Source organism: Phytophthora infestans, genomic scaffold, assembly GCF_000142945.1.
Source record: "Phytophthora infestans T30-4 supercont1.17 genomic scaffold, whole genome shotgun sequence".
NCBI classification, from domain to species: domain Eukaryota; phylum Oomycota; class Peronosporomycetes; order Peronosporales; family Peronosporaceae; genus Phytophthora; species Phytophthora infestans.
Window position 1 is genome coordinate 158,734 of NW_003303742.1, and position 15,460 is coordinate 174,193.

Here is a 15,460-nt window from a genome sequence, read left to right on the forward strand (position 1 = left end):
TCACAGCACAGCACACATCGGAGTTGTTTTCCGGAAAGCAGCAACCTCTGAAGGAACGTAGTTAGTGTCAATTTTCTAGCTCCACAAACACATAATGAATGAACTGATCATACCTCGTTGTGAAGCTCTCGACTGGACTTTCGAAGCTTCCGCTATTCGGGGCCATCGTCAAAATGATCACGTACCCGGTACGCAAACGAACGCGGCTTCAAAACAATGCTTCCCAGCTCATTCGCGCTCAAGACATTTGTATCAATTTTAGAAAGCGGCCGTCTTGGTGCATCGATACTGTCGTCGTCATAAGCGTGTTCTCCCAAACAGCTTGCGGCATCTCGGCAAAAATCTCGAAATGATGCATTTTCACTTTTGTGTTGTTGGTAGTTGCTGTAGGACTTGCACCTATCTTCGTCCATTAAGAACGCGGCTCCCTATATTAAGCAAAACATACGCAGAAATGAGTACATGTACAGTGTATTGTTTCCCATGTACAACGTACGCTGAGTAACTGGGCTGACTGGAACGCGTTGTAAACTAAAGTCATCAAAAACCGCAGCCAAATAGCAGCGAGGGGTGGTAAATGCTCGTGCGATGGCTTTATATTCTTCAGGTGCCGGGAATATACGTCGATTCCTCCTTTGACTCGATTCCAGATCGCTATCACGCTGGGGATTATGTGTTTTGCTGCAGGTAGTGGGCCTCCACGTTCTTCGGTTTTAGCCTCAACTATTCGCCATAATGCGAGATGCTGCTTCAGCGTTGATACGTCTCCACAATGTCCTAGTTCGTCTACTGTAAACGGTTGTACGGAAGCGTTGGGTGTGTAGATCCAGTCCATGCATGCTTCTTTGATATTCCGGAGAGCAAGTCGATAAGCATCCACAATATCGTCACCAATTACAACGTGAACGACACGAAGTATTGCTGTTGACGACGCATACACAATGAATCCATCTCTTAGAGACCCAGAAATGATGTTGTGTAGCAGCTGAGATTGGTGCCCTTGGTCGGGAATCAACGTCTTCAAGTACCGACTATCAGAATGGGAATTCAGCTCTACAGTTGCGAAGTTACCGCATCGCACTGCAATATTTCGCTCTGTATCGACAGTATTGCCTCTAGTCTTCGTTTTATACTCCAGTACAGCAAAAAATGAATCATTACTAGAAGGCCGAGTTACCAATGCGATATCATCCGGAGAAAATGCCAAATAGCGCTCGTCAGGGCTGTATCATGCATCATTCTCACAAATCAATAATGGTACGTAGCTGTGGCAGTCGTTCAACGTACCAACAAAGCAGACCATAAGACTTCGTGTGAGGAATACGAAAGTTTGAGTGTGCTTCAAGAAACCTTGGTACACGTGAGCAAATGTTTTCCTCGCTTTTAGATCCAACTTTCATGTCCGTAGACGATATTGGAGCTAAGAACCAAGCGCTAAGTAGCGCTGCAGCGGGAGATTTAATCGTGTTCTTTTTCGAATATGTGTCACTTTCCCCGCTCAAAAGACGGCCGATAAGCTCACGTTTGTTTCCTGACACTGTGAGTCCTTGATCACGACACAGTTGATGCAATTCCTTGTTTTTCATTTTGCTGAGAGCCGACTCTGATGGAATCTCACTACCAGTTGAAGATCGAGATGCACCAGAGATTGAATCGGTCATAATACCTAATATTTTCTGCACCAGTTGAATGGAAGTCTGCTGCGCCAAGTTGTGATAAACACTGCACCGATTCTCGGAGGCTTGTTCTAGCTCGTCAGGACTCTCAGAAGCCTTAGCAATTGCGCGGAGAATTTGAACTGCAACAAATCCAGTAATGCGAAATTGGCGCATGAGAAACCAGTCGGGAGTTCTCTGACATTCCGTCAGAATAAGCACACGTCTTTCAAAACTCGCAAATTCGTTTCCTTGGATGTCACGATGAGCTTGTTGTGGTCTAGGCAATGGAATATACGACCATTTTCCAGGACCAGCCGATTTAAGTGAAGTGTTGCATAGTACAACACTACCAAGCCCAGAACGATAAGCCAAAGCGCACATCGTAGAAGTGCTCTCTGTAGATTTGACAGAGTGCTTCATGGTAGCCCATTTTGTAGTTTTGACACCTTTCTCCGTCATCACTGTCTGCCTCTGAGTACCAAGTTTTCCGTATGTGAACGGAAAGCTGCAATCACGTTTATGAGTCCCGATAACTATGCCGCCACACTCCATAATTTGGCGGTTTACTTTCTTGGACTGATATCCACGATCCAAAGCAAAGACAACCCCCGGAAGTTTAATTTGGCTATCCGAGGATACACCACAGAGCGATCGCATCAGAATTCGCAGCACGTCAACCACAGTCTCACCTTGGACGCCACATGACTACACAAGAATAATCCGGTGACCAGCGACACGATGCCGTGTTGTACAGGACCGAATCTAGGCACATGATCGTGTCAGTGCGTACTATCAGCATATATAGCAACATGTGCGTTACATGCTTACCCTTTTGCTGGATTTCGAGTTCTTGTCAGCCCGAGATCATCAACCGATTTCGAGCGAAGTCTCAGCAAATCATCATCCAGACTGGCAAGCGAAACTTCGTTTACAAATCCAATTTCGGAGCACACTCGACGCATTGCATCCATTGCTTGAGATAAGTGGCGGTCCGGTGAAAATGGGGCATTCCAAAAGTCTGGAGAAGTAGAAATAGCCGCACTTGGGGTCCCAAGTGCATTCAACAACGTGTAATAACGCCTACGATTCATTGCTTCGTTTGCAGGAGGATAGTTCCTCTTGTTTTCTTCAGTATAGAACTTTGTCGGCGAAATACTGTAGTAGCACAACCACAGCTCCACTTCAAGCAATTTTTTTACTTCATTCACCGTTGCAAACTCGCTGGTATCCAGGTTTGCATTGATATGCTGCAGTCTCAGCATCAGCACGGTCAGATCTAGCCACAATTGTACGATGTCCTCAACAGGAAGTTCAGGTTGGAGAGGACGTAAACGTTTGCCGTACATACGCGCCATCAGACCCGGGGGACCTCTAGTCTTGCCTTCGCGAGAAGGTGTTGCTCCACATCATCAATCCCGAGCTCTAATGACGTCTCTTCGACGCATTTCCACTTCGAGATGGTCGAACTATCAAGCTCGCCGTCTTCTTCACGCTCCGATAGCAATTCTTCAGTATAGGAGTCGGCCATGCTAGTTGGAGCAATCCGCGCGGAATCGCTTGAGTTGAAGGGGGCGATGAAGAGTGAATGTAGACAATTTTATCCTATCGTAAAAGGAGCCATAGGATAAAATCAAGCAGCCTATTTTTGACTCGGAAATGTTTGATCCTTTCTCTTAGGATAAATTTCACTGGGGTTAAGCGGCTTGAGCGAGAGCTCCTACTAGTCCCAGATTCCTGTTAGCGTATCCTACAAAGTCTCCATGTCCCGCGCCGCCTCTCATACCTCAATCTGTGTCGAACGCCGGTATCGCTTCACCTGCCATGGCGCTGGCCTGATCTTCAACAAAGCATGGCCCATGTTGGGCAAAGGCCACCGCAGTAGGTGAGCTCACTGAGAATTTGCAGTTGTGAAGAAGCTGGAAAGAATCTCGTCGACGGATTGACAATGACCATCCCTTCCAAATAACAATACCCTTACGAAATAGATCAACAAAGTATAGAGGTATTTTAATTAGTAAATATCTCGGCAACAGCGTTAAATATTATCAGCGTATATCCGACACCAATTTTCTCTGCCCTGCAACAGTACTACTTTTCCTTGTGGAATACTATTATTGTATTACCGCTAAGCCATACCAAATATGGAAAACAAATTGTACAATTATTTATTTTTTAAATTAAAAATGCTAAAAAAATGTAGGCGAAAAGGAACAACAGTAGGGCTCCTTTGACCACTCCGACAACAGCCCGCTGGTTACAATGACGACCCGTGTGCTGCTCATCGACAACTACGATTCGTTCACGTATAACATCTTCCAGGTCAGTAGCCCACCGTAGTATCTGTGTATCATAGTAGCCCTCTCCGCCTAACACTTCTGTGGTCTAATGCCTCCGTCCAGTACATGGCCCAGCTCGGCGCCCACGTGGATGTGAAGCGCAACGACCAGATCACTGTGGACGAGATCCGCGACATGAACCCGGACCGTATCATGATATCTCCTGGCCCGGGCTACCCCAAGGATGCGGGCGTGTCGTGCGATGTGATCCGCGAATTCGCTGGTAAAATCCCAATTGCCGGCGTGTGTCTGGGCCACCAGTGCATGTTCGAAGTCTTCGGCGGCAAGGTGGACCACGCCGGCGAGATCGTGCACGGCAAAGCTTCGGTCATGGTAAATGACGGCAAGGGCCTATTCAAGGGTATGGCACCCGAGTTCAAAGCAATCCGTTATCACTCACTTGTGGGGCTGCCGGAGACGCTACCCGACGCACTCGAGGTGACGGCCACTGTCAAGGGCACCAACATGATCATGGGCGTGCGACACAAGCAGTACAAAGTCGAGGGCTGGCAGTTCCACCCAGAGAGCATCCTTACCGAGGACGGTCTTAAACTCATCCAGAACTTCCTCGACCTGTGAACGACAGGGGACGAGACGACAGTCCACCTTACGCAAAAATACGGTAACAATTCGAGCACTTAGCTAAGACTCCGGTTGCTTACCAAACAAAAGATTTAGACTCTTGACTCGCGGGGTTAAACTACCGACGCCGTTGACCTACTACGCAAAAACGATGCAAAAAAATTGGAGCAAAATAGAAAGATGACCGTGAGCTCATCACTGCCATAGGCTTAGACTGCAGCAACAGTATTAGTCCTCCGAAAAGATAAATTCTAAGTCCTTTTCCGCCTCGGCTGATGACGTCGGTACAAACTACACAGAACAAGCACCAAGTCAGCATTTGAGCTAGAATCCCAGTAGCTATGCTGGAATGCGCACGCACCTGCAACCGATCAATCGATGCGCGATTCTCGACAGACCAAGACAGAAATTTTTGAAACTGGTGCGAAGTCATCGTGTTTCGCGATTGGTGCAGAACAGTCTACAACACAAAGGCCATCGTCAACTTTCCCGGATATAAAGCAGTGTAGCCTTCGGATATCTTCAAACCTCAATACCAGGGACGTAAAGCCAATCGTGGGCTCGCAACGCCGAAAAGCATTTCCGAATAGCATCCAGCTTTCGTGCTTCTTGGCAGGTAGGAACAGCCAAGGAAGCCAGCCGCTGACATTGTTCTGGAGTGAGACCGAGTTGAGCGCGTAAGGCTCGAGAAAACTCCGAGTTGTCCACAGCTACCGCGATCAGCGCTTGGTTTTCAGCATTAGATCGACGGATCTGGAAGTTAGCACAGCAAACGAAATGCGTCAATATCCCGATCCAGACTACATAAACCAACAGAAAGAGGAAATCGTACCGCGTCCGTGTTGCATGAATGTTGACCTAGAATTCTGGCCATCAACTCCATCTTGGCTTCCTTAGACATCTGTGCGTGACGAAGATGTTCCCCCGAACTGTATTCTGCTCAACGACGATCAACATCGATAGTTACGCACTTAAAAGCTTCCGCTCTACATACACACCAGCCCCACCTAGTGCAGTTGCTAATTCCTGTGCATTGCCTGTGCCAAACTCGTGGCTTTTAAGCATATTTAGCGAGCTCTCGAGCTTGGATACTTCCGTCTCGTACGTCTCCACCATACCTTTCTTCTTCTCACGTCGCACTCGTGCAGATGCTCGGTTGCGCTCGAGCCGTCTCTGTCTTCTATCGTCCTCCTCCTGCAACTTCTGGTATATAGATAACAGGTCGGGCGTACGCATGATCTGTTTGATCTCCTCCGAGCCCATAAGTGACGGATCTGTACCACTAACGCGCGCCAGTAGCGCCGTGTCCATGGCCAAGCCTCCTGTACTTGCAGCAAACTGTGCCGCTGAGATCTGAGAGGCCGGTGTGCCGTCCTGGCGGCCCAGTTTAAGCGCTACGGGCATTCCAGCGGCAGTTGGCGCTGCCGCTTTCCCGTCCGCTGCCATCATCTGATAGCTCCCTCCTTCCTGAAATGTAATGCCTCGCACCCCCTCAGACGGACTGGCTTGGGCTCCAGCGAGCCCTGTGTTCTTGGTGGCCACTAAGCCAGCAGGTCGAGCGCTGTTACCCATGTACATGAGCTGATTCTGAACCGGACCCTTCCACTGGTGCTGCGCCGCATCAGCACCGGGCTTGACACCTGACTGGTTTAAAATATTGTAGCCAAAAGGAAGGCTTGTCGACGCACCCTGCGATGATGTAGGCATGTACGAGGGCAGCGACGAGGGCAAGTCGCCATCTTGGGTCCCGCCTTGGTTCTGCATGCGTCTGAATTGGAACTGCGATAAACTATCTTGCAGCCACTACTGTCACTAGCACGAGGTTGTGGGTGACGCTGCGTACGTCATATCTGAAACATGTGCACCACACAAGCATTGTCGCGGCCAGCCATCTCCATACATTTTTAAAGTTCCTCTGTTCCTACCAGTAGCAATGTTCCGCCACCTGGTAACTCGCCACGGCAAGTTTTCCTCGACCGCTCTGGCGATGGGTTTTGCGGCCGCAGGTGTCGCGCTGGGTGCGCAGCAGCAGCAGTCGCAGTCGTCGGTGGCGCATGCAGAGGACGCGTTCCCGCGACCCGCTCCCGTGGCAAAGCAGCCCAAGATCAATGGACTCAAGATCTTCAGCGGCAACGCTAACCACGAGCTCGCTTCTAATGTGGCCAAGCTCGTGGGTGTGCAGTTGGGCAAAATTACAGTCGAACGCTTCGCGGATGGAGAAGTTAATCTCATGGTGCACGAGAACGTGCGTGGCAAGGACGTGTACATTGTGCAGCCTACGTGTGTGCCAGTGAACGAGAACCTCATGGAACTGCTGCTTATGGTCAGCACTATGCGTCGCTCTTCTGCTCGTCGTATCACTGCAGTCATACCGTACTACGGCTACGCCCGCCAGGACCGCAAGATGGCAGCTCGTGTGCCTATCTCAGCCGCTGATGTCGCGCGTCTGCTCGAGGCTATGGGCGTGGACCGCGTCATCGCTGTCGACCTCCACTGCGGTCAGATTCAGGGATTCTTCGGCCCACATGTGCCTGTGGACAACCTGGACGGTGGTCTCGTGGGTGTGTCATACTTCGGCAACCACGAGCTTGTGAACCCGGTTGTTGTGTCTCCTGACGCTGGCGGCGTCGCTCGTGCTAAGAAGTTCCGCGAGTGGCTTGTGGGCAAGTATGGTCTTCCCAACACTGGTCTGGCTATGATCATCAAGCAGCGTATCAAGGCCGGCGAGATCGACCGCATGGACCTCGTGGGTCAAGTCGAGGGCTCCGATTGCATCATCGTCGACGATATGATCGACACGGCCGGCACACTGTGCAAGGCCGCGCAGCACTTGGCTGACCATGGTGCTCGCAACGTGTACGCCTTTGCGTCCCACGGTCTGTTCAACGGCGCCGCTAATGAACGCATCAAGAAGTCGGCGCTCAAGGAGGTCGTGGTCGTCAACACCACGCCGCTGCCGAAGAGCTGCGAAGGTAACGAGAAGATCGTGCAGCTGGACATTGCCCCATTACTGGCGCAGGCTATCCAGAACATCCACGGCAAGAAATCGGTGTCGCAGCTGTTCCATTAGACGCAGAGCGATAGTCAAAAAAACTCACTGGCAGGCAGGCAGGCGGGCAGATGTGTGGGTGCTGATACACATAGTATGTAATTTCGACAAAAGTTTTCATGAACCAACGTCCAGCAACCTCTCGAAGCACTGGTCACTTTTCATATTCAAGTGCTGGAGTGTATTGAACTTGACTTGTAAGAAGCTACTGCTTGTACATGCATGTACTGGAGTAGTGTGAGTGTCTGGGGTCGAATGGAATCGGGTCGTCGTCCTCACTTGGACCACTACATGTGTTTGGCCAGAGGGCTTCGGCGGTTGGGAAATGGTTTGCCTCTCCAGTCTCACTATGATAGCGACAGTCCGGGCCTGAGCCTAACCTCGCGTACCCTAGCGGATGCCCACAGGATGCATTCTCACCTTGAAGTGATCAGGTGGCTCGTCTCAAGCCGGTTTTGGCGTGTTTGTGAACTTCAGAACGCACCATCGGGAAAGCTAACAGCAAGTGAACATCAAATTGGTAAAATCGATCGTCCACCATAGCACATTTTACATTCGTACCGAAAGTTTGGGTTGGGCAAAAACTCGTTTCGTATCCACGAGTACGAGATCTGGTGGGTTCGCAGCCACGCACGCATGGCCACTTTGCGCTCTCGAGGCCCCGCCATGTTGACAATGTGGTCTCGGAACAAGTCGTTCGTCACTACATATCCGCTGTGTAGGCCAGCGTACTGGATCGTGTACGAGTCATCGTAATCCTGCGGTGGCGTGGGGATCAGCACCCCTTTGTGCATAAGACGCTCCAGTAACGCAACATCATCAGGGATTTTCGCGGTGGTGAGGACCTCGCCCTGCTCTTCGCGTTCGGCACGCTCTTCGTCGGACTGCAGCATATAATCGGGGATGAACGCGACTACACGGTGACCAAGCGCTTGAAAATAGTTGACAGCCAGCTCAATCCCAGTACACGAGAAGACTTTGCCCTTGCCATGACGCATTGCAACATTAGGCGCGTCAATCACGATCAAGTGCTGCTGATCCTTGTTAGCATTCAAAGTGTCTCGGAAGTCAGCATACTCAGCTCCGATGGACATGATAGTCTTAAAGTCCGGCTCGACTTTTTGTGGTGGTGAATATGAGGAGTCCGACTGGGGAGACGAAGCTGGGGTAGACGAGGCCGAGGAAATGGGGCGTGTGCCACGAGCGGGTGAAGAACGAGGCGACGCTGAAATCCTTTTCGGACTAAAATCGTAATTGTTGCACGCCAAGTCGTACCCCTGGACCCACGAAGGTTGCTGCACTGCATCCTTTCCGTCGTTTGACGTAGCGTCAATGTCGTCTTCGTAACCACAATATTCGCACTCTCCATCTGAAAATGAGCTGGTATTGCTGCACGAGATGCACAGGCGACCTGCGAGGACAGGATCGATCGCAAGCGGATCCGCTTTCGTAATCGTCTTTGTCGCTTTTGATGGAGTTTTTAGCCCTGAGTTCTTACAACTGCGTGGCTTGCAAGTATCCCCAGCCTGCACAGAATAAATCGGGGCTGGCGTTTCTCTAGACAACACAAACTTCTCGCTAGAAGCCATGAATCGCGTTGCACGTAGCACCAGCCGATCCTCTTCCGTCAGTTGTCGAGACACCTTCGTTTCTAGTGTGAGTTCTTCAGGGAATCGAGAGTAAAGAGCCTTCTTGTAAGGCAAAAATCCGTTCAGCTCGCGATCTTCTGGCAATATGGCGTTGAACAGATTACCTTCACGCTTCTGTGCGCAACACAAGCTGCGCTCAATGAACCCATTCGCTGACAAGATGCGGGACAACGCCACGCATTCTTCCTGTAGCGCTTTTGAAGACGCGTTTGGCTCGAGCACGAGACCTTGGTGCAGATGCAGCCAATCCAGGAAAATATTCAGTGCTGGCAATAGAGCATTAGCGAAGTACTTGGTCCGAGTAGATTCCGCTGAAGCAGACAGCACTGCAGTCAGTTTAGACAACAAACCGCAAGCCGTCACGTGGCCAACTGCCAGCGCCTTCTTGGTCAATTCACTCTTACTCAATCTTTGAAAGGCGTCGTCGAGCGTTTGGCGACTCGTTTTCCCAACGTTGTTGTGAGCGAGCACGATTGACAAGCACACAGTTCGAGTCAGCATCCTGGATAATGCCTCTAACAGAGGACCATCAATCGGCATCGTCTCGTCTTCTTCATCGCAGGCATTCAGTAGCTGAATAAGCGCAGATTGCTTACGTTCCAAGGCTGCGTCCCACTCCTTCTTGCCACCTTCTCCAATCTGAAACATATGAAGACACGAAAGCACACGTGTCGAGTAGGTCTCCATCGCCTCACAAGTATTATAAGAACCTCCTGGTGTCTCTTGTTGGACTTGAAGCTGCTTCCCTGCATCCCTCCCACGCTGCAGCACATGAAGTAAGTTGCCACTAGTGGCAAAAGGATTCGCGCACGTGAGACTACGAGCGTACAGGTAAGCTCCATTCAGCAGTTTTCCTTCAAGCACTGCGAGCAATCCTAGTTGATTGTACACCTTGCCGTTGGACGGGGCCACTTCCAAGGCCTGCTGGTAATATGTCCGAGCCTCGCTCCAGTCCCGACGTTCTTTCCCAAATTGGTTCTGCTCGTATCTCGCCACATCTCCAAGAGCAATTAGCGACTGCTGTAACGAGTGCTTTAACCCATCTAGATGTTCCGGCTGGCGGCCACGTGTTCGCAATGAGCTCTGTAGGCCGTCCATAAGACTCGAGTAAAACGCCGAGCAAGCTTTCAACACCAACAACGACTGGCCCTCAATGTCACGGTACCAGCTTCTCCACAGCTTCTCGTTGATGTTCTGCACAAACTGATCGTCAGTTTACCGTATAATATCAACAACTGAAATAAACCTGTACTGACCAGCTTCTTGGTCGTCTTCGGGTATGCATAAATTAATTCCACGCATGTACGTCGCAAACCCGAGTGCGCTGACTCTACTGCGCTCTGTTCTTGACTGTGATATCATCGTTACGTAAGTAAATCGTTGTAGAAAAAAACTTATTGTTCTCTTATCACTTGCCCGCTAGTCTTGAGCAGTATTTCGCACGTATTGAGCCTCTGCAGCAGCACCGAAGCGTCCTCCACAGGAACGCGAAGAGCCTCTGGTACTGGAGATGGCAGCGTTGGCGGCGTTTTCCTGCTGGCCGCCTTGGGGCGGTATAGCGACTTGCGTGGTTTGGGGCTCTTCTTCCTGTTGTCTGAGAACGGCGTTATCATTGCCGCCACCAGTAACGGCGGCGCGTTGGGACTCGAGCTCGCGGCGCGCAGCGGCCGCTGCTTTTGCTGAAATAGCGCCATGTTTCAGACTGTTTCCTTCTACATGGAACTGTTCCATCGAAATGGTACAATATTTTTTGTGTGTGTTTGTGGTGTATTAAACACACAACTTCTTTTTGGCCTCCCTCGATGGATCGCAGCAGATCCCGACGCAGCGCGAGTCGCTCTCCGCGCCGCCGCAGACGTCGTAGTAGCCGCAGTCCGAGTCGCAGCAGAAGTCGCAGTATCGTAGACCGAGCATCGCTCAATTGGGGGGCTAGAAAGGGGTGGGTCAATACCGATCAAAGCGGAGACCGTTACCAGCCGCGACGTAGGAGCCCCAGCGCCAGTCACGAGCGTCGTCTGTACCGAAGAGAACGAGAAGTGAGCAGTAGCGGAAGAAGCTACACGAGTAGACGCAGCAGAAGCCGCAGCCTCGACATAAATCGAAGTCAAGACGTCAGTCGCTGGGACTCGAGTCATCGACGCAGCCCCAGTCCACGTCGAAGACTTTATCATACACGCCAGCGCAGCCCCAGTCTACAACGCCAAAGCCCCAGCCCACGCAGATACAAGAAATACGTATCGTGTCATCGGAGTCGAAGCCCTCGACGAAGCTCAAGTCCGCGCAGACAGTGTCCATCTCCGCATCGCCGTAGCTCAAGTCCAAGGCGCCAGTACAGTCCGAGCCCTCATCGGCGTAGCCTTAGTCTGCGGAACAGCAGTTTTAGTCCACAAGACCGTAGTGCAAGCCCTCGCCGTCGGCGCAGTCGTAGCCGTAGCCTACGTCGCGACCGGGCAAGCAGATCGCGGTCGGATTCCCGTTGGCGCCGAAGTGAAGATGAAGCTTCGCGATCTGGGTCATCGCGTGGCCCTAGTAGCAGCCGCTACAACGACACGCGGGCTATGAACCCGTTAGAAACTAAACCGTCTCTGACGCTGTCAGCGGGTAGTCCCCCTGCGGCAAAACCTATTGATCCCTCCGATAAGAAGCACGACGTGCGGCGCGCTGTGAAGGAGTCTGCTAAGCTTGAAGATAAGAGCTTCGACGAGCCGCCCCACTTATCCGCCACTGGCAGTCATGATGACTACGGTAGCTCCCTTGGCTACAACCACCTGCACTTGCAGAGCCGTCGTCCTTTCCCAGATGCCCGCGCGCCTTCGTCTTCACCAGCAGCACCTCATGAGTCGTCAACGCCACCGAAATCAGTCACAATATTGGATCGAGTGACTGTTTCGTCTCCACGCGGTGGCCACAGTAGCGCGCTGACCCCCACGATGCCATCCGATGGCAATGGAAATCACCTCGTTGCTGTGAACCCTGTCCTGGAGAAGATGCGGGAGGCCCAACGCGAAAGCCATCGTGCCTACTTGAAGGGCAACAGCGATTACAATCGTGCCGAGATGAAGTCCGTGTCGATTGAAGGTGAGCTCCGATTGGCCGAGTTCTGGCTCAAGGTCGTGACGAAAAACCTGGAGGATGTGGGTAAGCGCATCGAGGTGCACGACTGGAACTTCCAAAAGATTGCCAACCAGGACGGAGTAAGAAGAACTTAGGACACGAAGAAGGGCAATGCTGGTTTTTTCAAGTAATAATGATAGCTGTTTTTGTTTTTTGTTTACCGGTACATTAAGAGGAGTGGCGAACATTCAACAGCATGACACCAAAAGTGGCGGCCGTGAGCCGTGAGCAGTTTGTCGTCTACTTGTCCTTCTACCGATTCTGCAAGACTTCCAGGATGAGATCACGGGACAGGCTGGCAAAACCATCGGATTTTGTGACCATGTCGAAGTTCTGCACCATGTATGACAGGCAGATCTCACGCAGTCGGTACGAATGAAGGTCATTGGCAGACTGGAAGAGCACGGCTGCATTCTCAACGTTGATGTTCTTCTGCACGATAATCTCGCAGAGGCCCTTGAGGCGGTCCAATGTGTACAGATCGGCGGCGGCGTACAGCTCCAATGCCATCTCAGCACCCACATTGATCGAGTCCACATAAATATACTCCAGTAGTGCGAGGAAAACTGGCACCCGAGTATGTGACAACGGGATCTCCTGTTCGTGAGATTCACGCATGCCTGACGAGAACATGGCACGAAAATGGTCACTGCGAGCAGCCAAAATAGCGCGATGGGAATGTACCGCGCGACCTTCGATGAGAAAAGTCACGTCTGAGAACTCAGCGCTGTCAATAAGCTGGCGCATGTCGCCTACATACGACGACGTCAGCATGGAAGCACGTAGCATCGCCACGGGGTCCACCAATGCGACTGTGTGCTCGTTGTAAGACGCTACACTGATCACACGTTTTCCGTCCAGCACGTCCACCGGCTTTGGCAACGTCACCTTGGCCGTATCATTGTGGCCCAGCTTGCCGTGGTCTCCGTTTCCCCATGTGTACACCTCACCTGTATCGGTTAGTGTGACTGTATGACTCCATCCGCATGTGATTTGCAATACCAGTTTCTCCAAAAGACTCTCGACACGTGTTGGCACTGTTTTGTTCACCTTGTCACCATGTCCAAGTTGTCCATGCTCACCTCCTCCCCACGTATATACCTCTCCTGTTTCCGTAACGGCAGCAGTGTGGAAGCCTCCACAAGCGACTTGTTTTACGCGTTTACCCGCCAACGCATCCACAAAGCGTGCCACAGGTTGGTTTCGTTCTGAGTTGTGTCCTAGTCGCCCGAATTTCCCCTCTCCGAAGGTGAAAACCTCTCCGAACTCGCTTAGAGCAGCTGTGTGGAAACCACAGGCCGAGATCTGGACGATAGACTTGCCACGAAGCTCCTCGACAGGACACGGAAGGTACTGGTGTCCCTCGGTGTCGCCGTGGCCTGAGACACCGTTCTCCTTGTCCCCCCAAGTGTAGACGTCCTTGTTCTCCAGGAGCACGACCGTGTGGCGACTACCACAGGCTACCTGCCGCACTTGCATGCTCTTTAGCGTCTCCACAAGATATGGGGTCGAGTGACCAGTCTCGTTGCCATGGCCCAGTTTGCCGTACATACCGCCACCCCACGTATACAGGTCGCCCGATACCGTCACAGCTGCCGTGTGGTAACTGCCGCACGTGACCTGGCGAATGTTCTTGCCTCGTAGCTCCTCTACGAGGCGCGGCACGAATTTCCAGCCATTATCTCCGTGACCCAAACGCCCGTCATCACCGCGGCCCCATGTGTATACTTCTCCTTCTTCTAATCATTTTAAAAAACGGTAAGTTAAGTCCAGACTGCATTATCTTAGTTTGAACGCTTTTACAAAAACGCACCCGTGAGTACGACAGTGTGGCCGCTTCCGCACGCGATCTGCACGATGCGGCGCTCGGCCAGTGCATCAATGGGAACGGGGCGGTGCTGGTCGCTCGTGTCGCCAAGCCCGAGTTGGCCGTCCTCGCCGCGGCCCCAGCTATAGACGGTCATGGCGACGCTTGATCGTAGGCTACTAAAGGCGACTGATTCTTCTTGTTAATTTTTTTGCGGGTTTTTAGGTTATTAAATTGTGCAAAGTAAAATTCTTGAAAAAGCTGGAGGTTAAACAGTCAGACCTCCTTATTTGAACCTCTATACATGTAACTGACCATGTTCTCTTTACAGTCACACCTCCTTATTTGAACCTCTATAACTGACCACTACCGGTAGCTCTTAGCTTGAATGTAGTATCTCAAAGCAAACGAGACTATATGAGGCTCATTAAACCAGTCCCTCTAATTGACTAAAACCCTCTCTATTCGCTAAATGACAGTCAATTCCTGTGACGGGGTCACACAGCACCTTGCGCTAGAGGAAGTTATCTTCCGAGAGTATACAAACTCTCAGTGAACGGCAGTTCACAGGTCCCCTCTTTAATTAAAGAGAGCGAAGTGACCTAAATAAGGTAGATTGTAAACTGAGTATATTTATAGGTAGGTTAAGTTTGAGGTTAATACAAACTATCAGTTACCTATAGTAATGCAATGTCATTTAACCAATGGTTGGTTTTGAATGACCTTGGTACCTTGTACCAAATATCCCGGAGTATGACATGTCATACTCCTGAAGTGTGAAGTGTCACACTTCATGTAACCAGGGTACACTTAGTGCTACGTACCCCGTTACATCCTCCCCCACTTAGGTTCGGTTTACCGACCAATCAGAATGAAGAGATGTTCGTCACAAACTCTCATTCTCAAAGTCGAAAACCATCGACTCGGCCGCGCGAGCGCGGCGGAGGCTCACTTTACAGTTAGAGCCTCGAGCAGCAACCTGTGCGCTCTTCGTCAAGGTCTCCACTTCGACCGTTAACATGCCTCGTGGCACTGCTAAGAGCGGTGCTAAGACACGCTCCAAGGCTGCAGCCGGTAAGGCGCAGGCCAAGAGCACTAAGCCTCACGGCAAAGGCTCTGCACTCAAGGAGGCTACTCAGGTGGCCTCCGAGGCGATCGGATCCTCGGGTGACGCGGCTGCGGACAAGCGCGCAAGCAGGCGCCGCAGTCCGTCGCCCTCGTCTTCAGACAATCGTCCGAACCCTCGGTTCGTAGAACATGAGTTC

General features: G+C 51.3%; 6 protein-coding genes across 6 annotated transcripts; 3 read left to right on the forward strand and 3 right to left on the reverse strand.

Moving 5' to 3' along the window:
- Window positions 1–3,418: 3,418 nt before the first annotated feature.
- On the forward strand, window positions 3,419–4,573 carry PITG_09815 (anthranilate synthase component 2, putative; the record flags this gene model as incomplete). Its single annotated transcript, XM_002902334.1, has 3 exons — window positions 3,419–3,540; window positions 3,905–3,977; window positions 4,058–4,573. The coding sequence occupies 3 exons, from the start codon at window positions 3,419–3,421 to the stop codon at window positions 4,571–4,573; spliced, it is 711 nt and encodes a 236-aa protein (XP_002902380.1).
- A 231-nt stretch (window positions 4,574–4,804) lies between these two features.
- Window positions 4,805–6,340, reverse strand: PITG_09816 (uncharacterized protein; the record flags this gene model as incomplete). Its single annotated transcript, XM_002902335.1, has 5 exons — window positions 4,805–4,834; window positions 4,938–5,036; window positions 5,105–5,329; window positions 5,409–5,512; window positions 5,584–6,340. 5 exons carry the CDS (start codon window positions 6,338–6,340, stop codon window positions 4,805–4,807), a joined length of 1,215 nt encoding a protein of 404 aa, XP_002902381.1.
- A 169-nt stretch (window positions 6,341–6,509) lies between these two features.
- Window positions 6,510–7,756, forward strand: PITG_09817 (ribose-phosphate pyrophosphokinase; the record flags this gene model as incomplete). Its single annotated transcript, XM_002902336.1, has 1 exon — window positions 6,510–7,756. One exon carries the CDS (start codon window positions 6,510–6,512, stop codon window positions 7,644–7,646), a length of 1,137 nt encoding a protein of 378 aa, XP_002902382.1.
- A 65-nt stretch (window positions 7,757–7,821) lies between these two features.
- PITG_09818 (uncharacterized protein) lies at window positions 7,822–11,188 on the reverse strand (the record flags this gene model as incomplete). The annotated part of the gene is made up of 5 exons (XM_002902337.1): window positions 7,822–8,120; window positions 8,187–9,585; window positions 9,625–10,468; window positions 10,718–10,953; window positions 11,053–11,188. The coding sequence occupies 5 exons, from the start codon at window positions 11,186–11,188 to the stop codon at window positions 8,099–8,101; spliced, it is 2,637 nt and encodes an 878-aa protein (XP_002902383.1).
- Window positions 11,189–12,073: 885 nt separating this feature from the next.
- PITG_09819 (uncharacterized protein) lies at window positions 12,074–12,548 on the forward strand (the record flags this gene model as incomplete). The annotated part of the gene is made up of 2 exons (XM_002902338.1): window positions 12,074–12,089; window positions 12,155–12,548. The coding sequence occupies 2 exons, from the start codon at window positions 12,074–12,076 to the stop codon at window positions 12,481–12,483; spliced, it is 345 nt and encodes a 114-aa protein (XP_002902384.1).
- Window positions 12,549–12,640: 92 nt separating this feature from the next.
- PITG_09820 (regulator of chromosome condensation (RCC1)-like protein) lies at window positions 12,641–14,401 on the reverse strand (the record flags this gene model as incomplete). Its single annotated transcript, XM_002902339.1, has 2 exons — window positions 12,641–14,127; window positions 14,202–14,401. 2 exons carry the CDS (start codon window positions 14,350–14,352, stop codon window positions 12,641–12,643), a joined length of 1,638 nt encoding a protein of 545 aa, XP_002902385.1.
- Between the last annotated feature and the right edge of the window lie 1,059 nt (window positions 14,402–15,460).